The 23,407-nt window shown below is 43.6% G+C and overlaps 2 protein-coding genes across 2 annotated transcripts in view; one reads left to right on the top strand and one right to left on the bottom strand.

Moving 5' to 3' along the window:
* RNF150 (ring finger protein 150) overlaps positions 1 to 23,177 on the top strand; it is a 120,215-nt gene extending 97,038 nt beyond the window's left edge. Inside the window, exon 7 of the mRNA XM_003641153.6 lies at positions 15,710 to 23,177. Coding sequence (XP_003641201.2) covers positions 15,710 to 15,828 — 119 coding nt within the window. The 3' untranslated portion in view covers positions 15,829 to 23,177. The remainder of the gene's footprint in view (positions 1 to 15,709) is intronic.
* On the bottom strand, positions 18,120 to 22,016 carry LOC112532278. Its single transcript, XM_025149838.2, has one exon. The coding sequence runs from the start codon at positions 22,014 to 22,016 to the stop codon at positions 21,087 to 21,089; it is 930 nt and encodes a 309-aa protein (XP_025005606.2). The 3' UTR covers positions 18,120 to 21,086.
* Positions 23,178 to 23,407: the final 230 nt, after the last annotated feature.

Genomic DNA, 23,407 nt, shown 5'->3' with positions numbered 1-23,407 from the left:
TTCTGAGGCACTTGAGGAGCAGGCAAGAACATATGCTCTGTTCTGGCAATAATTAGACCTCATGTTAACACGCATATTAATGTGCAAAACAACTTACCTGGAAATCTCTGTGGTGAATTTCTGCTATATTTGCCACAGTCTAGACAGCCTCCAAGTGTGATGTCCTATACATATGACTACCCTTGCTTCAGGTTTTGCTTTGTGCAGGGCATATTGAAGATGACATGTTACTGAACTTTATTACTTTATGATTGCTGTTGAAATAGTGAATGCACCAGCAAATGGTCTTTCTATGCATGAACAGCTCTCTGTCTGCAAGGCCAAAATAGTCTCAGAGTAGGAGCTTTTAGAAAAATGTCCCTCTGCAACCTGCTCTGGGAGATGGAATGTACGCTCCCAGGTGCTAAGCAGCCTGCAGCCCAAAGATACCTTATAAAGGAAACAATTCTGAAGAAAAGCTGTGATAGACTCTATTTCTGGTTGCTCACCCTCAAAAGTGCTGTTAAAATGCTGTAATGGCTCCGTATTCCACAGGGTGAGAACGATTTCATTTATTTGCAGTAATTCTTTCTTCCTTTCTCTATTGTGATTGAAACAAGCAAGTCAACTTTCCTTTTAAAAACAGAAAATATAACAGAAAATTTAAGATTATATTCACCTTCTGAAAGCCCTCCTAAGTAATGTAACAATATTTTAAATTAAGTATTAAAAAAAAATGATAAAATAAAAAACAACTCCCAAGGCCTAAATATTTTTCTGGAACCGTCATTCTCAATGAGAAGTGTTGAAATAGAAGACTTTGAATGGAAAAGCAAGGGCAGAAGGGGTTAAAACTGAACTTAATGTCATGAAATGTTGACTCTGACTTTGCAGTAAAGTTCCCAAGAGTAATAATAAAGGGTTGGTGCAAAGGCATTTTCATTTTTCTGACGTTTCGTGATTGGCTTCCAGGCATTGATATTTTTTCTTTCCCAGGTACCTACCCGTGCATATCTCTTCTGCCTCTCTGAAGAGCGTAAACACCTGCAATTCAAAAGAAGGTGGAATAGAAGTATGCATTCACCAGTGAGATTGAAATAGACAAAATCTTTTAATGCAGAGGACAGTATTTAAAAATTACTCTGTTCCAGTATGAAGTTTTACTTGCAGAGTGTTAGAGAGGTCTTGATGGTGGTGATGGTGTCCAAATGACCTAATGACCATAATTTCCTGTAAAATTCCAGCTGCAATTTGTCAAAACTTCAGATGGCCTTACCCTTCCATTACCAAGAAGAAACTCCATAGACTGGTATCTCTCTCTTGGCCTTTTTCATGTCGGGTCCTCATGAGCGTGCCAGCAAAAACCCATGGTGAGACAATGGCTTGGAGGGGTTTTTCTGATGCCAGAAGCTGCTCACTTGAAAGTAGGCTGTAACTGTAAGCTTATTTGAAGGGAAACACTAAATGGCCCTAGGTTATGTAACCTAAGACCAGTTCCTTATTGATGTTCCTACTACGTTTCCTACCAGCCAGCCTGAGGCCTTTGAGTGCAGTTGGCCAATGGGAAGGTAACCTGAGTGCTCTGACTGAGATGTCTGGCTCTTGTGGCCTTTAGGTGACTTGTGTTAGGCTTGTTGTTGATTGTCATGGTTGCTTCTCTCTGGGCTTTGTGTGTCACATCTTGCATTTTGTAAGCTGCTAAGTGGAGCTAGCTTTGTTGTGAAGTTATTCGTGTGAACTGAGAGCTAGGGAAGCAAGAGATGCTAGTTAAATAAAGAGCGAAAATATGCTGGCATACTTGCTTCAGGGCGATGAGACAAAAGAGTTGGCAACACATCTCAGGAAGACAGATCAAGTTAAGCTTGTGCCATATTCTTGTTTATAAAGGTTCATTTTGGAGAGGAGAGGGAGGCAAGTAGGAAGGAGGGAGGGGATCAATTCAATTGATTTAAAATCTTGATGTTTGTTTATGTAAATGCTGACTTTTTCTTTAAATAAACCATTTTTATAGATATATTTTCAGACAAGAGTCAAGCATAGCAGACCTGGCCTGACAGATGAAAGATTAATTTTCTAATGGGAAAAAGCCAAACCTGTTCAAATGCTGCAGCATTTTCAAAGAAACTATTGACTTTTTCCTTTATGAATGCTTTTCTCAATTGTTGTTCTATGCCTATATTTTGAGAGGGAGGATTCCATCTGCTGCCAGGGTCACATTCAGTGCTCGGTCAGAGCAGAGATGGTCACAACTGTAGGCAGAAAATCTTACTGATAGCAAGCTGTTGAGTAGGCTGCAGGAAGGATAAGAGGTGGGATAATTTCTGTTCAAAAACCATACAATTACACCAGAATGTAAAATGTGTAGTGAGATTTGATGGGTTTGTGAGGTTTAAGAGAGGGGTTTTAGCAGCTGAACTCATCTGTCATCGTAGGACGTTAAAAAAAATAATAATTAATTGATCTCCGTAGGTTGGTGTTGTATGAAGTGTTCTTTTGAAACCTCAGCATTATAGCTTTCAACTGATCCCTGCCTGTGGTTCTGCACTGACAAAAAGATGAACAAAGTGACTGGGGAGCTGGTACAGTGAACGATACTCATTTCTAGCAAATCTGAAAGGGATTATATTGTGCAGCCCCTACAATAGCATAGAGTAGGTTCTACTACCCAGGATGTCCCCTCCAGACCACATCTCCTGAAGCTTTCTTTTTAAGTAAAATAAATACTCCACATGTTAAAAAAAAATTGTTTTGAAGGATGAATTCTGCACTTTTCTTGCTATTAGTGTTTTAAAACAATGTGGTCTCTGAGACTCCATAAAAGATGAAAAATCTGAAATGCTTCGCTCTTTTTGGGTTACTTACTTTAAAGGAGACATCTGTGGTAGCTCCAGCAGTAGGCAGTGAGTCATCTTCGGTGTTCACTGTTTGGTGAAGGGCTGGGCTGTGCTCTCTGTGCATGCACAAGGGAGGACAGGACATACATACCTATCAAGAACGCATGTGAACGCGGTGCACTAGGAGCGAAATTTAGACTGTTCACAGAGTAAATTTCCTTATATAGAGGTTTTGTGAAATTGAATATTAAAGAAGGCTTTCTTGCAGGGTTTTTAAGTACTCCGAGAGGCCTCAGAAGTGTATGAAGGCTGCAAAAAGCTTGTAAGAAGGAGACTGTGAAATAGCAGGCCTCTTACAGTCACCAAGATGCTGTACGATTGAGGCTCGATGATTCTGTCCGTGATTCTGTGTTGCTGTTTTTTTTTACAAGAGATTTCTTGCACAGCTGAATTGCTCTAAAATCAGTATTTATCTTATGAACTACAGTAAGTAGATAAACCATGGCCTATAAAAAAATATGTAATTAAGCTTTCCAATTCAAATCAGCTTGGGCTGTCCTGTAAAGTTCAGGAACTTATTTTCATTGGTTGTTTGTGCTGTTTCTGTGCTTTATTCTCTATTTTTAGAGACTCGTGAGAAGTGATCTTTAACCTAAGCAGCATGCTTTGGCTGGATATCTCTGAGTGTCTTGGAGGCATTTATCTAACAGCTCTACCGGGGCATGAGCATATGCTGAGAGAATAGAGAGAGTCAAATCCTGCAAGTCAGCATGGGGCTGGTGGAAGGCAGGACTCTGGTTTGCTGCAAGGTGTCAGAGGAAAAGGCAGCAGCAGGGGAAGTATGACATACGTTGTTAAAGCCTGTGTGCATGCCTGCTGTTTGTGTGCAGCCCTTGGGTAACACAGAGGCTGCTGAGCCTTCTGTGGATGACCACTGAATGCCATCCTGATCTGCCCAGACTTGGCAGGCATAGCAGTCCCACAGCTGTGCCCTGCTTTAGGCACTGGAGCTGTTGCTACAGCAGAGCCAGACCCATTCTCAGACATGTTATTCTCTTGCATCATGAAGAAAGGAAGGCTGTTTTCTGCTGAAGGTAGAAGTTCATCTTTTAAAAGTTGTATTTTGTTTGTGAGGGCAGTAAGAATGACATAACCTCTATGAGTACTGTGTTTCCTTGTGTTTTTTTTCCCTCTTTTAATTACATTACTATGTGCATTCTTTCCATATTTAATGAGAAGGCATCCCTATGTGAAGGGAATGAAATTTCAGCAAAGGATCACCATCACCGGTGTACAAGGTGAGAAAGAAATTTCTAGTAACGTGCACAAAACTCAAGCACTGGGCTAAGGAGCTGACCCTCTGGAAATGTCCAGGGATCCCAGGTGGAGCCCACTGTTGGAAAGGAAGGTGGGACCATGTGGGAGATAGGAGGAAAGAAGATGTGCATGTGCTTTACTTGAGTAATTCCACCACTGTTGTGCTTGTCAGCCATCTACTTGTGCTTGTTTTCTCATTAAATCCTCTAATATATGCACAGCCATTTTTGTGATGCCTTTGCACAGATTTGTTTGTTGTAACTGCTCTTGAAAGTTCACTCTGTGATTCGTCAGTGTGATGGGTTGCTAGTGACCCAGGGTTTCCTGAGAGCTTTTGTGGTTCATGCTATTTAAAGAGGCAGAATTGAAATCGTGCACACGCTGCCATGACGAGCAAACAGCCAGGCTGGTGTGAGCTCATCCAACCCCCTCATTCAAGAACTAGCAGGAGTTTGCTTTAAAGCAAGCTGTTGTTTTCTCTTACAGCTGTGTACATGCTTGTAGCTGAGGAAGCAGTTCGTAGTGATTAAGCAAAAATTGAGGGTTTTTTTGTTTGTCACAGCAGCCTACGTTTCACACCAAGTTCTCGAGATTAATTGCCCCCAAGCAGGTTTTCACTGGCTAGTTGCTACCTTGTACGTGAACTGAAGTAGGAGTGAGAAGCTTGTGACGGCCTTGAAGAAAAGCTGCAGTAAACCGATCTATCCAGGCCTGGCTCTGCTGGTCCACTGTGATGTCCCAGCCCTGTAGCTCCTTTGTTGAGTGCCTCTTCCAGGCACTGAGCCATACTTCTGCTCCCCTGAGTGTCAGAGGTGGCATTTCTAGGCAGGCCATGGCTCTAGGCGCCTGTGCAGGATCCTGCCATGCCAGGGCCATTTGGCACAGATCACAGCGGTAGGCTGCGGTTTCCCCCAGGCCTTGGTCCAACAGGCCATGGTGAGGCATAGTCAACCCCAGCCACAGGCACAGCTGGGGTCAAGAAGGACCAGAAAGGAGAAGGATTGTTTTGTGCAGCTACTTCTGCCAAGGAGGTTCCCAGGGAAAGGAGGCCTTGAAAGCCATAAGCCAAAAAAAAAAGGTTTTGCACACCACTAGCGTATGTCCAGCCTTCTGCTTTAGCATTGTGTCATGCTTGGGGTTACCAGAGTACCTCTGTGGTGTGACCCCGCAGTGAGGGATTTGGCCAGTATGTCTCTAGATCACTCTGTAAAAAGATGTTTCTTCCTTCTGTTCCCTAAGAACAGAACAGAACTGAAGTTACTCTTACCATTAGATGCTTGTTCATTGAATCCAGTGCATTGTGCGTCTGAGTCAGCCTGTAATTTCCTTCTCCTTTCAGGCTTGCAGGAAGCAGAGCACACTGCTGACAGGGGTTTTTAAAATATAAATAAAAAGGTCAGTCACAATAGCAGTCACCAGGATAGCCCGTGGAAAGTAATACACCCACTTAGACTGTGTGATTATACTTCTTGTATGTAAAAGTCTCTTTGCTATGACAGGCTGCCACTAGGCCATAGAGCATGTAACACATGCTGGGGTTACACACTTCTCACCTTGGCTACTGGAAAAATCCATGCAATATTCCTTACACACCATTAACGTGACCAAGCACGATTATTTTTAACTTTGTTACTTAATGCTATTTGTTTTGCAACATCACCAAGGAGTCCTGGTCATTTAGCAGCTGCCAAGAAAACAAAATAAAAAAGCAGCCTCTGTGCCACACCTGGTAGCTCAGAGATTTTAATGTCATGATGCAGCAGAGATAGATGCTGAATGCAAGGAGTGCCTTCCCTTCCTTCCTCTTCTTCTGCATGCTTCTCCATCATATTTGAAAGGTCATGGCAGTCTAGTGAAGTTCCAACTGACTGGAAAAGGGGAAGCATGACCCCCATTTTCAAGAAGGTAAAAAAAGGAAGATCCAGGGAACTACAGGCCAGTCATTCTCACCTCTGTGCCCGAGAAGATCATGGAGCAGATCCTCCAGAAGGCACATGGAAAATAAAGAGGAGGTGATTGGTTTTAACCAACGTCGCTTCACCAAGGGCAAGTCATGCCTGACAAACTTGGTGGCCTTTTATGATGGAGTTACAGCATCAGTGGATAAAGGAAGAGCAACTGACATCATCTACCTGGACTTGTGTGAAGTGTTTGATGCTGTCCTGCATGACATCCTGGTCACCAAATTGGAGAAAAGTGGATTTGATGGATGGACCATTTGCTGGATAAGGAATTGGATGGCTGCACTCAGAGAGTTGTAGTCAACGGCTCAATATCCGAGTGGAAATTGGTGATGAGAGGTGTTCCTCTGGGGTCGGTGTTGGGACCAGTGTTATTTAACATCTTTGTAGGTGACACAAACAGTGGGATTGAGTGCACCCTCAGCAAGTTTGCAGGTGACACCAAGCTGAGTGATGCAGTTGATATGCTAGAGGGAAGGGATGCCATCTAGAGGGACCTGGACAGGCTTGAGAGGTGAGCTCATGCCAACCTCATGAAATTCAGCAAGACCACGTGCAAAGTCCTGCACCTGGGTCAGTGCAATTCCAAGCACAGATACAAGTTGGGTGGAGAATGGCTTGGGAGCAGCCCTGAGATGAAGGATTTGGGACTGTCGGTTGATGAAAGACTCGACATGAGCCAGCAGTGTGCGCTCACAGCCCAGAAGGCCAAACGTATCCTGTGCTGCAACAAGAATAGCATGGCCAGCAGGTTGAGGGAGGTGATTATGCCCCTGTTCTCTACTCTCCTGAGTCCCTACCTGGAGTACTGCATCCAGGCCCCCAACACAAGAAGGACACTGAACTGTTGGACTGGGTCCAGAGGAAGGCCACAAAGATGATCAGAGGGCTGGAGCACCTCCCCTATGGGGACAGGCTGAGAGAGCTGGGGCTCTTCAGCCTGGAGAAGAGAAGGCTCCAGGAGGACCTTATAGCGGCCTTCCAGTACCTGAAGGGGGCCTTCAGGAAAGCTGGGGAGGGACTTTTTGTGAGGGAAGGTAGAAACAGGAAAAGGGGAAATGGCTTTAAATTGGAAGAGTGGAGATTTAGACTAGATATTAGCAAGAAATTCTGTACTGTGAGGGTGATGAGACACCGGAGCAGGTTGCCCAGGGAGGCTGTGGATGCTCCCTGTCTGGAAACATTCAAGGCCAGGCTAGGTGGGGCTGTGAGCAACCTGGATTAGAGGGAGGTGTCCCTGCCTATGGCTGGAAGGGTGGCACTAGATGATCTTTAAGGTCCTTTCCAACCCAAACCATCCTATGATTCTCCCCTGAAGCTGGCTGCATTATTTGCCCCATGACTGAGCCAGCCTATTCAGTTGCTAATCTCGCAAGCATTTTTTTCAGATTAGTTTTCAGGAATCTTTGTAAATTAACTTCCTGGCCATCCAGAGGAATGGCAGGGCTAGGTGACAGGAGGACAGGCTAAGGCGGGGAGCTGGACCTCGTCACTTGGCTCTGTCATGCTGCTGCTACACCAGTCTGTGCTTGAACTGAGTCAGAAAGCAGGTCTGCGTGCAGAAATTTCAGAGTAATAAAAACGATCAAAGAATAATACCTGCACATGTGTTCCTATCACTACTCGGGACTGCGCAGTGCTAGGGAATTTGGTTCAGTCTGGGCCTAAGAGGCGCCTTGTAAGTTAATTTGGTGAAGACTTGAATTAGACTTTTTGTTTGGTGTTAAGTGGAAAGTGTAATTCAGTTTCTTTTAGAGTAGTGTAGAAAATGACAGGATATTACCAAAAGTAGCTCAAATCTTTCAGATCTAAAAATCTGTAAGTATTAAAAATTTTACCAAAGGTCCTTAAGAATCAAAACCGTCATGTTGTTGCAGTTCCATTCTTCTGCACTTCTGAAGCTTTTCTCTTTTTATGGGAGATCTCATTTTCTGATTTTGAATCAACTGCATGAATAATTTCATGTCTTCCAAATAATGATCAGTTTTAGCAGGCTGTACGTTGAATGAAATGCATTCACGTTTATTTCTGAGACTTGCTGTGGGCACGAGAACTTGCAGTCCTGAGCAGAGGTGCAGCCAGCTCTGTATTTTGGCATGGACAGTGGGTTCCCAGTGCTGCTGTCTCCTTCCAGACAGCGGGAGGGCTTTGAGGGGCCTTGCATAGGGTTAAGAGCCTGGATGCCCTACTGTAAAGGAAACTGTTTTTTGTCTGGCAATCAAATGTGGGGCCTAGGCGATACAAGGGAATAGCAGTCTGGGCAGACACCCTGGTGTAATGACTGTGTCAACTGTTCAGATAATTTTTCTGATTATATTTTTACTGAGTTTCCAAGAAGCAAGAGGAAAGACTAGTCATAGGGAGGGGAGAACATGATAATGCAGTAACTAAGCCACAGAAGGAGTTTCCTTGCTGGTCCCAGGGCAGGAACATATTAAGTATGAGCCATAAGAGTAAGGAGAATGAGAAAAGCATACTGAAAGCAAAAATTCTAGGGGCTTTTTTTGTGTCATACTTGGCAGAAGTATGTTCATTGTATCAGGCTGGCGGCTCCCTGCTAAGACAGCTGATGAAGAGTTCCCAGAATGTTAGCCAGCCTCATACAGGCAGAAGACAAACACTCAAAGTGTGGACTCCTAAAATGATTTTATTGCATGCTGCGAATTTCAGGGACATATCTTCCAAGTCATGGACAAAATCCCATAGAGTCTGTCCTCGTGTGTGTGTGTGGGTGTGTGTGTGTAAAGTGAATAAAACATAGTTTGCTTTTCCAGCAAATCAGGTCTCCAGGTCTCAATGCAATAACATCTGGTATATGTTCTTTCCCTTTTGCTCAGCTTTCTGCAGATGCGCTTACTTATCTGTTCCATGTGTTTTATGATGGTATTTTCCACTTTCCCTACTGTTTATGAAAATGAGTTTATTGATCTTGATAAAACTTTGATAAGATGTCTTTTCAGGTAACTGGTATCAAAGTTTATCACTGAAGCACAGTGTGTTCCAAATCTAGGCTGTTGGAAATTTGATTGCATTACTAATATTACTAATAATATGTCCTTTTTTATTTTTTATTTTTTTAATATTCTTGATTTGAAATACTGGGATATGATTTCCAAAAGTGTTAAGTACTTACTGCTGTACCTGAAGGCAGCAGAAGACAGGCCTGGAGCATGCAGTGTGCAGATTAATGCTACAGCTGAAAGCTAAGGTTTAGAATGTCTTATCTGGGCACACAGAGTTAGCAAATGCCTTGAATAGCCGTGTCTTTCCATCTCAGTAGCTTGTCTCCAGAATGATGTTAGCCTTTGTACTACAGAATACTTGTGGATGGGGAGCTCCATCTTTGCTGTCCCCCATAAAAAGATGCTGTATGTTCTCCCAAGATCCATCTCCTAAAGAAAAATTAAGGGAATAAGATTGTTACCTTTTCAGTGAATAAGAAGCTAACACAAGTTGGCTTTGCAAAACACTGCTCTTTGCATAGAACCCTGGTGTTCTATGTCATGTCCAGAGCCACCTAGGATGTCTCTCAGTCACTTCAAGGTTGATCCAGTTAGAAAGATTTTTGAAGTTATTTCTTAAATGAATCTTGCCAAGTCACAGCGTTTGGTTCTCTCTGGTGTGCTGATGTTTGGGTATTCTTTGCCATGTGTTCCATATGCTGCTGCTTTATGCTCTAAATGAGACAGCGCTGCCATTAGTACATTCACAGGGCTCTGGCTAGTAATCTGTGGAAAAGACTCTTGCCTTTCCTTCCAAGAGAACCTGCCGTGCTCAAGTACTTTTTCCCCTCACTGTGCAGATAAGTCTGTGATGCCAGGGAATACCCATAAAAATACCTCCCCAGTACTTTGTTCTCAACTGCAGCCAGCTGGACTTCTTCATCCATTTTATTAGCCTCTGCGTAAAGGAGTTCATTAGCAACACGTTTTTTTTATAGCCCTCTCTACTCAAACATATTCCCATGGCTTCTTTTGCATTAGAGATTGCACAGGCATTTTTTCAGTCAGTTGTGTTGTTAGTACAGTTGTGGGCTGTTCCAAAGTATGATGATTTATCAAGATGACATGGAAGGAATTTTGCACGTATTTTACCAAATGATCCAATAAAAAGTATTGGATGATTAATCTGAGAATAAATTTAAGAATCAGTGTTTTTAAAGAGTAAAGGCTGTGGAGTAGTTGCCATGTGATGTACTGAGTCCGTAAGACCGTGCTCCTTTTTTGGTAGACCATAAGCAGCAATGTGATTCTGTAGCAAGGTTAATCTGAGAGGGAGCAATAAGCTCAGTAATAGCAGTGTGCGTTCTTGGGCAAAGGAAAATGGAGAACTCTAGAAATGTGTCCTCTCTCCTTGTCATACGTCAGATGTGATGGATAGTGTGTTCAGGTTGGAATACTGGAAGCAAAGTTGGAATAGCACTGTTTGCCTTGGCAGGTCTCTGTGGCTTTGTACTGACCAGAATCTGTTTTGGTGAAGGTCCCATTTCAGTGCCTCTATTGACAGTGGATATATATTTTTCTCAAGTCCTCATAGCTCCAACTGGTGTTCACGTTTCTATTTTTTTTCCAGAACAAAATGTTTCTAGTCACATCTGACTGGGGGCAGTGCTTGTTAAATACAAGTGTGCACTGGACTAGAATAAGGTTTATGTTTCAACATAAATTTTAGATATATCTGTGTACCTGAAGGCATAACCATCACCCAAGAGTTTGTGTTTTGGCTCAGTTCTACCTTCAGAAGGTAAAAGTTCTGAAACTGGGTATATTTCACAGTAGTGAAAAATGTGAAATGAATACTGAAATAAAGTTCTTTTTTTTTTGCTGTGTATTTACTATCAGAACCAGGTTTTAGATAGAGTACCATTGTCCACTGTACTGATTCTCTCAGCTAAGGTTGGGTAATAACTGATACGTTTTTCAAAGCATTTCGTTAGATGAAGAAATCAATAATAATTCATTTCTCCTCAAAACTGGGCATCTACTATCAAGAATGGAAGATCTGAGCCAAAAGGGAAAGAAGACTTGTGTTAAATGTTCAGCTTCAAAGCTAAGCAGGTAGGTTACACCTAAGTCAGTAGCACAGTAGCAGTCTTTTCTTACTCTCTGATTCCTGCCATAAGATGAAAAAAATCATTGGCAGCTGCACAGCTCTATGCAATGGTTTAATTGCATTCAGGACAAGGCTAAGTTCCTTAGTATGCTGAATTGGTTCACAGAACACTGATAATAGATGAGGGAAGGGAGGCTGACTCCCAACCGAATGGCTTATTGCTGCAGCCCATGTTTTTAATCCACAAGAACGGGAGATTGCTGCCTTTAGTTACAGGTTTTTTTTAAGCTCTAATTACACATTTGGTGACAGGTCTCATTTGACATCTGATAATCAATACTTCTGTTTATTCCCCTAAGGAGGTAGCTACCTGAAGGTCTAGAGGAGGAAAGAAGTCTGTTGTCTGCATTCAATGCTGAGAAACTTTTGCAGTATAACATTTTTACATTCTGTTTTTTTTCTGTTGATTTCTTGGATGCAGATTGACTGTGGGCCTCTTAGCCTAGTCAGAAAGTTCTGCAGTGTTCCCAGCCCTGTGAGCTTAGGGGGAATCATGGCATCTGGGGTAAGCATGAGCAATTTTGGAAGAGCTCCGCTGCACAGCCCACGTCCTAGGGACGTCACAGTAGAGTGGCAGATGCAGCCTCCTTGGAGAGAGCACGGTGGGGAGCAGAAGTAAGGCCTCCATGAGTACAAAACCCATCACAGGTACATTGGTTCGCTCCTCTTCCTCGCTTGGTCGTTCAGCTGTATCTCAGTTCGTGCCCATGCCTGCATGTTTACCTGTGCATTTTGTAAATGCACTTTTTCACTCACTGTTGAATGCCTAAGTCCTTCCCAGGACTCTTGCAACAGTATGAAATTCTTAGAAACCTATAGTCTGCCCTTTTGCTTTTGGAATATTTTTTAGTCTACAACAGGTGGAGTTGCACACTTAGTCACGGTATTAGGAGTAGCAGTGGCAGTAGACAACCATTAGTGTGCAGTCTTACTGTTTGGAAGCACCAGAGTAATTAGCTATTTTGATCCTTGTTTGGTTGCAATTATAAACAAATATAAACATAATTTAGTGATCTTTGTGAAAAGTAAGGGCTTTACTACTGTCATGTAGGACAGTTCATCTTTACATGGTAATATTCCTCCCGCTCTAGCATAAATAAGTTTAAAGTAACATTGACTAGAGAAAGAGTTTGTTTTAATGCACCTCTCTCAAATGAATGTGTGTCAGGGAATGTAAGTGAGTGGAAAAAGTCTGTCTGGCAAGAGGCAGCGTGCTGTGGTGTATTGCGTTTCGCTGACATGGGAGGAATGTGGCAGTGAGGTCTACGGTTGCTGGCTGTAGGCGCTCGCACTCCGGCTGAAAAGCAGATTGGGATGTGCTTTTTGCTTCATTAAGCAAAAGGCTTTTTGCCTGTGGCATGAAATGCTATAAAGCACAGTGGAAGTATTATAGTACTTGCTGTTAGGCAGGGCTGTCAATCTCAAACATCCAGAAGTCATATATTCCAGAATAAGATCCGTTTAAAATTTAGGGTTGTAAAAAAGCTCAACTATTTCCTTTTTCTTCTCAAATGGTATTTATTTTGAAGAGAAAGCTGAGATCCTCACCTCAAACATACACCACGTTGTACAAAACTCACAAAAATGCTGTAAAAGTTTTTAACAGTGAGCCAGGCATGTTCTGTAGAGGCTGTGTGACTGTATAACCTTTGTCATCGTAAACAGGATCTAAAAACTGGGAGCTCAGTATGCAGGCAAAGCTCCTGGCACTCGCAGTCTAACTGAGATTTGCTTACCTTTAATGAAGTTCCCTGACTGTGCTAGCTCATGTTATTGCGTAGCTGGCCAAAGGGAGCTGCATGCCAGCTTGGGAAGCCTGTGTTATGAGGGAGAGCCACGGCAGGGTGTTTTGAAGATTTAGAGCCAGATCTGCACCCAAATATAGAAGCAGCTGGTGTAACTTCCACAGTCTCCCTGAGATAACGCTGTGTGCGTGTTGTGGTCAGCGGTAGGACTCCTATTTACAGAACCAAGCGCATAACGGTGAGGGATGAATTAGTATCCTTGTGTCGTCTGCGTCTTCCAAAGAAATGTCAGTGCTGACTCTGCAGAATGGGAAGGAGTAAGGAGTGGTGATGCCTGAGCTTTTCTCCCCATTCTGCTGAAGCAGCAGGCTGCAGCTTTAGGGTTTTGAACAACTGCGCTGTTAGCAAGCAAGGGAGATGGAGCGTCTGTGTTCCTGGGCACTTTTGCAGCACAGGAGGAGGAATGCTGGCACATGGGAGTGTTTAGGATTCTTTGTTCATTGTTCCTATTGACCTGCACTTCACTCCCAAAGAAAACAAACTACAGAGACCATAGTGTGTAAAGACTAAGATACAAGAATTCTTCTAAGTATATGAAGTTTAATGTAAAATTCATGCTTGCCATTTTGAAAAGCATGTGCTTCTGTAGCTTTGTGGGTTAGACTGTTGGTATGTGAGCTGTAGATCTGGTTCCGTTCAGTCTGATTTGAAGGCACTTGAGATCTTTTTCTTCTGCGCAGCCCTGAAAGAAATGGCAAATCTTGAAATAGCATTTCAGCACCATAAACACGTTTGAGTGTCTGACACTTGGTTTTGGCCACTCACACCATACCTTCAGTTTGCCCATGGCTGTCACTCCATTCAGGCATCATCTTCCTTGCACAGCTGGTTCAGATGAAAATCTCCTTTCTCTCAAGGATGCTCCAAGCAGCTTTCAACAAGGCTAAGCCCTGGGAACTCTGTCAGGCAAATGTAAACTTGCTTCTAGGTCTACGTTTAAACCACCATGGTCATTGTCATTGTTTTGGAGAACTGTATTAGTTACAAGGGACTGATGAATAATCCAGCGATCTGGAAGCTCATCGTTCTGGCTCAGGGAGCTGTCACCACTACAGATGGTGCTTTAGGTCATGGAGGTGTATGTGCTGCACTTCTGCACTCTTGGGTCTGTCAGTTCACCGCACGGTTACATGTAATTGAAGCCCACTGAAGTCTGCAAGCTATACCGTTCAGTTCGTAAGCATCCACTCCGTCCCCAGTAGAAATATTTATAGTCTGAAGCAGTGCCTTGAGACATTTTACTACTAGGAAAAAATACACAGTTATAGAGAGGCTGTGTGTATTAATTATTTATCTTGCAATCAAGAAAGTATAAAAATAATCCAGGCTGAAAGATGGGGGGAGTTATGAAGGAACACATTGGTTTTTTTTTCTGTTTGAATAATGCAGACCTTGCTGAAGCTTTTTCTCTAGAACATGAGGTCTAATAACAGCACAAGTAAGTACATGCTTTTTCTCTAAAACTGGCTTAAAAATCGTGTAGCTCTTGAGAAGGGGCTAATGGTGTTCCCTTCGCTTCAAGTGAATAATTAAATTGTGAGGACTTACTGTTTTCTTGGCTTCTAAATGTTTCGTATTTATTGTTTCTCACTTACTCAAATTTTAGACGCTTTAGCATCAGTCAGGTTCTGCTTCTATTGTCTGAAAAATAAAATATGTAAAGGAAAAACTGCCACACATTTAAATACATTGTATTGTTACAGTATAAGTACCGTTATTGTAATTAAACCACTTGAAGATGTGAGCCATCAACTTTTTCTCTCAGGGACTCGGCCACCTAGGTGATTTTTGTGCCTTTGAAAATCTCTCCGGAGATCCAATGTGCTTTGCTTCTCCTGGTTGTTCTTGAAATAAAATCAGCTTTTAGTTCTTCACAATCTGGTGGCTTTAGCTGCTAGTAAATGCACACAGAATAAGCACTGCAGAATCAAAAGAAAAATAAGTTATTCCTCCCACACTTGCAGTTTTGATAGGACTTGCTATTTGGTGAAGTCAATAATTCTTACTGTATCTGGGTTCATGGTGGATTAAAGTAGATCTCTTTGGCTTGGATCAGGAACCTGCAAGGTATCTGCAAATCAGAGCAGAGGCTGAGTAGAAGAAGGGCCTAAAAATGAGAGGGAAGGCACCGGAGAAGGCAGGTGGCTTGGTCCCTTGTCTAATGGCAGAACTAATGACACCTGTGTTGCTCCTTCAAAAAATTCACCTAGCACCCTGTTAAAAGCCTCAGGTCGCAGAGATTCTAGCACCCAATGAGGCCTTGAACAGATTTTTTTCCAGTTAGAAGTGTTTTCCTGGTGACCAACCTATTCCACCACGTGCCCGTGATTTTGTCCTTATTGCACTTCCTTTGGGGGAGTGACTGGGATGGTGCCACATCAAGGAATGGGCAAGGGAAGGAAGTACTCAGGTGTGTGGGAGGAAGGTCATGGGAGCGATGGGCCTAAATAGGATGAGGAAAGTGCTATTCGTCCAGTCTCCTTGTCATCATGTTTCTCTCTACTGATGGGGTCAAATCTGTGATGTTTTGGCAATGTTTTAGACAGGTACTGAGTAAGAGCAAAGTTTGGAAACTAAGCACAGCTTCAGCACCAGAGAAACCTAGGTTTCTTTGGACCTATCTGCAGATTTGAAGAATAATACTATGTTGACTGAAAGATATGAGCATAATGCCCTTTTTCTGTCTTTTCCACTCTCACAGATGAACAGGAGCCAGCAGTCAGCAGCGATTCAGATATTTCATTGATTATGGCAATGGAGGTTGGACTGTCCGATGTGGAGCTTTCCACTGACCAAGACTGCGAAGAGGTGAAGTCTTGAAAAACAAACAGATCTCCGAGACTAAACTACAGGGGAGGGCCACAGGGAGGGACCGAGTCAACCTGCTAGGATTTGGACCAGTCACGCACTTGCCTCCAGAGCACTGTCACTCCTGCACACTCCATTCTGAGATGGTCACGAAAAGCAATAGCAACAGTTGTGTCTGCCTGGATGCAGTTTCATCATCTACATACATTCGTAATGTTCACATGGGAGATGAATGCTTCCAGTTTGCCCACGTGCTTGTGAGCAGCCATGTAACTCTTCAGTGGCTCATAAATACGCAACTGAAATGACAGCTTGAGTGTTTTCTACACTTGTTCGATCGCGTTTTTGTTTCTTTTTTTTTTTTAAGAGGTATGTTTGTTATGTATGTTTGTATGTTTATAGTTTGTTATGAGTAGACATTCTTTTTGTTGACTGACCCCCAGCTTTTTCAAGAGTTCAATCCAGAAACCTGAATTCCCCATTCACTGGTCACATAACGATCCCACTCCAGGATCTATCATTGCCTGCTATTTCTTCATGAAGTACATGTGGCTTCAGAGGGATGGTGCACCAGCATCCTGTGTAAATGTGAAACCTGTTTGCATTAAGTGGAGCCTGGGAAATGTTGTAACCTGAAGGTCTTTATTTGTAAGAGAGCTCTGAATTAACAAAGATTGCTGAGATTTGGTTTAAAACAGCATAATTTTGGCTTCTACATACAGCTCTCTTTGAGACAAGTATGATACAGAGTTGAGGGAGAGAAAGAAGTGCATCAAGCTTCACCCCGCCTTTGTAGTCCTTTGCAGCATTTTATGCTATCACTACAGTATGTCGGTATGTACTACATGTTAGTACGTACTTACTTGCTTATATATATACCAAACCATTCTGGGTAGAGAGGAGGGAATCTGAAAATTAACAGAAGTAACACAGATCAAAGCATCTAAATAAGAATGATTTGTGATTACATTTAATCCATCCTGAACTGCGCTTCCAGGGAAAGGCTTATGATTACTTATTCAACCTGAGATTTCATTTTTCAGTCAAAATATTCAACTGTGAAAAAGCATTCTTTGCTTCCTGTTTTACAAGAGTAAAGGGTTTCTGTTGACAGTCAGATGATTTGAATCACATTACTGCCTCCTGAGTAAGTCAGCAGAATCAACGATTCATCTTACAATGAAATTTCATGGAGAGGTCAAGCATCTTCTCCTGTATCACAGCAGCATCTCAAAACACAACCGTTTGGGTTTCTTGCTATATTTATGCTTCCTTTTGGATTTGCTTAGCTGGGGAAAACAGCTCCCACCCAAAATTCAGCTTGTCAGATTTTATTCAGGAACAAATGTGTTTAGAACTGTACCTAAAATTCTGGACAGCTTGCTTTTTTATTGTGGGAAGAAGGAAGATTTATACTCCATGCTTTGGGTTCAGTTAGAACTCAGTTTGTTTTATAGCTTTTTTTAAAAATGTTCTTAGTCCCTAAATTGTAGGGTATGTTTGAGGCTTGAAAACCATGATCCAAGTATGTGCCGTGACGTTTTTATAAGCCATTCATATAAACATCTCTCCTTAATTAAAGAGATGCAAGCAGTTTGAAATCTGTTTGATTTGAAAAGGTTAGAGATTGTCAGGGAGGATGCAGCTCAGTCAGTCTTGCCAATATTTGTGATTCTGTTACTATATTTTTTTGTATTCTTTAATGTTTTCTCTATTACCTGCCACTATGGGTAAGGCCCCCACTGTTAGGGGAACTGATGCTTAAATTTACCCCTTCACAACAGAGTTTGCACCAAGTACCATGTCAGCTCCACTTAAGCTCTGAATATAGTGCTGAAATGAGATGAAAGTGGTGCTTACACCTCCTATTGGCTCTTTACATAGTTGTGAAACATCACCGATGACTGTAAGGGAAAGAGAGAAGCTGGTTATACACAGGTCTTGCAGTGGAAAGTACAGATGCTGGTACATTATCTTCTCTAGCGCTGGAGCCTGGGTGCTACATGTAGGACTACATTTAGGACTAGAGGGAATGGCTTCAAGCTGCGCCAGGGAAGATTCAGGCTGGACGTTAGGAAATACTACTTCTCTGAAAGGGTAGTCAGGCACTGGAGTAGGCTGCCCAAAGAGGTGGTGGAGTTCAAAGACCGAGCCTGGTGGTGTTCAAAGAGCATTTGCATGTTGTGTTGAGGGACGTGGTTTAGCGAGAACCATTGGTGATGGGCGAACGAATGGTTGGACTGGATGATCCTGTGGGTCTTTTCCAACCTTAGCGATTCTATCATACTATGATTCTGTGTCACAGAGCGTCATGAACAGGATGTATGAGTTGTCAGTGATCCTTTCACAGCCTCCTGCTGCAGCCCAGCACACAGACAAAGCCGTTGACTGAATCGCTGGAGTTTTGGAGGACCTGCCACAAAATCTTCATTTTGTTTTGCCAGAGGAATTAAGTTAATGGACAAACTGACTGATCATCTGTTGCTATAAAGGAGTCCCCCACAGTACAGCACCGCAAATGAGGTCTATGTTTGCACCAGAGGCTGTAAAAAAGGTGAGGCAGGAGATGAAACTTCACCTAATGGTGAAGGGGGTCGTTTGCCTGGCAAAATCATTAAAGGGAGCTATGCTGAATGCAGCAGCACACAGCAACTGAGCAATAATGCTTCTCCTGAGTATCCCATCCTAGATCCAGTCCCTTGGCGTCCACGGCTGGCCACCCTCGTGGGCAGGGTGCTTGGCTGGGTGGGATGTTTTCACATCTCACCGTATTCTGGTATTTCTAAAGAGTGGTCCTAGCAAATCTGGGCCAGGAGCATTTTGGCTTTTGTTTTCCAAATTCTACCTGCAGTTCTGCTCGGGAAAGATGTTTCTCCATCTCTCTCCTTGGGCGTTGCGTAGCTCTGAGTGCTGTGAAGTGATCGCAAGTGCAAAGCCAGGTCACACCTCACTGAAGGCAGAACTGAGGAAAGCACTTACGTAAATGTTCTAATCCATCCCTGTTCAGAAAAGCAATTATGGTTAATTTGGGGCTCATACAGAAATTACATTATTTTCAACAGGTCTTCTATGAACGTATTTAAGCCCCTGTGTCAAATGGAAATGTTTTCCTAATGAAGGACCTGGCTGCCAGTGTTTTTTGTACATATGACCTGTGAATGCCTTGGGAATTCGAGGTGCTTCATAAATATTAAGACCCCAAAGGTTGGTTTGTAGCAGACGAAAGCCTTAATTCTGCAGATCTGCGTGCCTGTGCACAGTTTTGCCTATGTGAATCTCTCCACTGTGATTCTTCATAGGGTAAAACTAAACCTCCTCACTGGCACATCTGGGCAAAATCAGTCCCTTCCTGAGAGCATTTGGCAATTCCTCAGTACTGCTGCCAGCCCAGGGCTCTGGCATTAAGCAGGTGGGATTCAGTTGCTGGGAGCACAGCACTACCTGTTCACAACAGAGAGCAACCTTTGGCCAGCAGCGATGGAAAAACAAAATCCTCGGGTGCCCTCTGACAAAGAGTGCTCAAGAATGCAGTTCTGCACACTTGCCGCAGTATGGCTTTACTTCTGCAGCCACTGCCTGCTGCCAGGACAGCACAGACGGGGCAGGGGTTACCTCCTCCACAGGGCTGGTGGCTGGAGGACAGCACAGCTCTCTGAGTAGTGTTCCCATCGCTCTTCCTGCTCCTGTCACCTGAGGCTCTTTCCTATTATTTCCCTTTAGCGAGTACTATGTGGAAGAACACTTGCCAGCTTGTCTTCATTCCAGCTGCGTTGCAGAATAAACCTTTGGGCAAGCAGAGCCTGTGCTCTGCGTTCCCTTTGGTTTTCATGAGTTTCACTAGGCTGCATTCCCAAAGGTCTGTTTGATAGGTAGGAGACATAAAAAACTCCATGAGTTCTGTGCTCACAGCCAACCTAATGTGCGTGCAGGCGTGCCAGGCACCAGCTCTGAGTCCTTTCCTCAGCTCACCCACTCTGATGGAGACCCTTGCTGTGGGTTTGGGGGGTTGTTTCTTTTCCCTGACAGCCTCAGAGCCTGGGAAACAGGATTGGGACGGTTGTAGCGCTACAGTTTGTTCTTTAAGCATTCTACAGAATTACGTTTCCACATATGCATATGTAAGTACATTGATATGTCTATGGAAACTGTAGTGAAAACAAGCTGCTGCCATTTTTAGAGTGTTTCCATATGTGAGAGAACATGGCAATAAAGAAAAAGGCTTTATAGAAGCAATTTGAAATAAAAACACTGAAATGGCATACAAGAGGTCCCCGGGATCTCGCTACTTTACTTCAGTGAAATCTGGGTCAGATCCAGATGATGTTGTTGCAAGAAGGTCAGTACTTTGTCTGCTGTTGAACAACCAGTTTGTGGTATGTTCCTATTTTGTGAACAAAATGAATCCAAGCGCTGGAGGCAGATCTAGCTCAGAATTCAGCATTTCACAGGGAATGTGCATTTTGTGATCCAGCGGCTTTGTTCGTCACACCTGGTAATCCAGCCTCTCCTCCTCCTTGCTAACTAAAGAGGTGCTCATCTAACATGAAAAATGTTGAGCTCAGAAGATATTTGCACCTGGATGGGTTGCCCTGGCAGATATCTATCTGCAGATCCCTTAACACGTCCATGTCCTTTTAGTCATTAGTATACAGTTGCAGGTTCTTCATAAAATGTATTTTAGTTCCCCGTCTGGTTTAACAGGCAGTGCAGTTGTCGTATAGGTTTTCCAGTCTTTTGACTTGCAAACTTTTTCCTTGGAATGTACACTACAGCCCTAAGAGGGGGTTCAATGATGAACAGGCAAAGGTCAAAGCACGAGACTTTATGGACAACCTGCAAGTCCTCGTTGTGGCAATTGGTGTGCACTGAATGATGAGACAGGTTGTGTTTGGCAGCGGGAGATGCATTTCAGCCCAGGCAGTTGGGAGTCTCCCAGGTTGTGTTTATAAGAGCCTCATTCCTGCCTGCTCTCTGTCCATAGAAAAGCTCACGACTAAGCATATAGTCTGAAATAAGCCAGGAGTATGAGTTCACAGGCCGTGCAAACCTTGAAAACCAGTAGTCGTTTATTACCTTCTATTTCATTAGCAATAATGGAGACTTATTAACCATTTGTAGTTCTCGTTAGAGCCTTGTTGTAGGATGAAAGTTTCTGGTCTGCTAGAAATACGGGCCAGGGCAAGCTGGCTGTCTAAACTGAAGGCAGGATTTGGTTTGCTGTTCTGCTGCATCCATTTTGCAGGACTGAAACAGTAGAGAAATCCATCCCATCACAAAGGATCGCTCCAGCACGAGGGAAGGGAATTGGTGGGATAAAGCCAACGCCATTCAGCTTTGTCTCTGGCAATTTGTGCTGCCCGTGTCTCTCGTAAGGGGAGCGTTGTTTCAGCGGACTTGTTAATAGGGACGACTGATCCAACAGAAGCACTTCTTGAATTCTCACAAGCTGTTACCTGGACGAATGGAGAGTTGTGCGGCTGAAAGAGGAGCGCCAGATGGGCTCTGCGCTCGGGATGCGTCGGTAGCAGATGGCAGCTGCGGGCTGGGAGGCGGCGAGCGAGGGCGAAGGCTGCCCTCTGCTGTGCGGCATCACCGCGGCTCAGAGCCGCTCGGCTCGCTTTCTCCTCCCTGGTTCTTCTTTGCCGTGGGAAAAAAAAAAAAAAAAAAAAAGGCTTTCTCAGCACGAGCTGTATTTCAAGGAGAGAAACAGGGGAGGAAAGATGGAGTAAATGTGTTGAGGGAAAAGCCATTGGATGGGTTTTCCATCTGAAATTAATCTTGCCTCTCTCGACTGTTTTAATTGTGAACCGGTGGAAGCTGTTGCTTTCTGGAGCGAAAGCCAAAAAAAGAAGAGGAAGAAGAAGAGGAAGAAGAAGAGGAATATAAGGAAGAAACAGCATTTTCCTTTTTAGTTTGTTTCCCAATTCTTCAGCCCTGTGTAGTGTTAAAAACAACAGCGAGATCAAGATGCTTGGTTGCTCCAAATGTACACAGCTACGCCAGATCGAAACGTTTTGTATGTGTCCATAATGCCGTCCTTCCTTCTTGCTCCATGTTAGGAAGCTGAAATTACTGTGCCGTTTTGTAATTAGAAATGTAAAGAGGGGACAGCGGGTGGGAGGGTCTGTTATTTTTATAGCAAGATGTTCCTTGCATTTAGTGAACACTTCAAATGGTTTTGTACTTGTCAACGTACACATTCCATCCGTTTCCAGGAGAGAATTATTTTTATTTAGGGTAGTTTATAAGCAAACCAAATCAAAACGTGGTGTCCTATTTGGATGCAGTTCATGAACAGAGCAGAAGCGTTCTGGTTTCGAGTGATGGCCCCAGTGTGTTTTCCAGCAACATCTCCTCTCGCGTGCTGCAGAGCCACACCAGCAAATGCCAATGTTAAAAGGGGAGGGGAAAAAAAGATGAATAAATACCATATGCATCAGTGCACAGCTTGCCAAAGGAATTTCCAATTGGGAAACAACTTTCTGGATCAGTGAAGTTCCCAGAGGTGGTCGGACCTGCAGTGGGCACCGGGAGAGGGTGTGCTCCAGCCCTGCCTCTCCCTGCCCCAGCTGACAGCCTGAGAAACCTGGGGGACGGGGCGAGGGCGTCACACACTGCATCTCATCATCTGTGGGGCCGTCAGGATCGGGACGTGGTTTTGGCCGAAGCTGTTTTGCTGGTACTGGCGTTGCATTGGTTTTGGCCGTGGGCGTGAGCCTTCAGCTCCACGTTAGTAGTTCCTTCCTTCAAGTGGCTGCACTTGGGTTGGGAAGCACCTAGTGAAAGGCCATGGCAGAATCACACTGTGGCATTTGCACAGGCAGCTCTTTTTCTTACCATCAGCTTTTCCTTTTTGTCCTCCTACCCGTGAACGTGCTGCCAAAACAGCAGTAGCATGTTTGTGAAGCGAGCCTTTTGTCTAGGTTTACTTTCTGTACCGCACTGCAAACACAGCTTAACTCTTTGCTGACATTTAATGACGTGTCCACCTTTCCTTCCAATGCACTTTATCTCTCTTGAAAAAAATGTGGGAGTCGGAAGCACCATCCTAAAGGGATTTGCCTGCAATCGTGAGGCACACGCTTCTTTTTTCTCTTCATCTTGCTTTGTTATATACTGTAAATGCTAAAGAGCATGGACAGTGACTCAGCTGGGGGGAGTACTGAAACAATAAGGCTAACATTTGGAAGCGTTATTCAGTAGTACAACACGGCTATTTTTGTTATATAGAAGATTATAATGTAAATATGTGAGACTGTGTTATTATGTACTAGTAAAATATTGCAACTATCAAAGTTAAGATTGTGAATTTCGAGGAATTTTATGGCAAGTTTTTTAATAAAATGAATCCGATGACCGTGCCCGACGTGTTTTCTAACAGACAGTCGGGTTGGCACTCTCTGATGGGCGAAAGTCCCTGTTTGTTTCTCACCGGTAACTTTGGCGCCGGCGGAAAGCAGAAGCTGCAGCCAGGAGGGACCCGAGCCGCAGCCTGGCCGCCTGCTTCTGCCTGGCTCCTGTTGTGCTCCTGCTGCTTTTGATCAGAGAGCAAAGGCTGGTGGGGGTGAACACCTCCACATCCCGGAGGGAG

This window comes from Gallus gallus, chromosome 4, assembly GCF_016699485.2.
Source record: "Gallus gallus isolate bGalGal1 chromosome 4, bGalGal1.mat.broiler.GRCg7b, whole genome shotgun sequence".
NCBI lineage: Eukaryota > Metazoa > Chordata > Aves > Galliformes > Phasianidae > Gallus > Gallus gallus.
The sequence above is the reverse complement of the archived record's forward strand: the minus strand, read 5'-3'. Positions and strand labels throughout refer to the sequence as shown.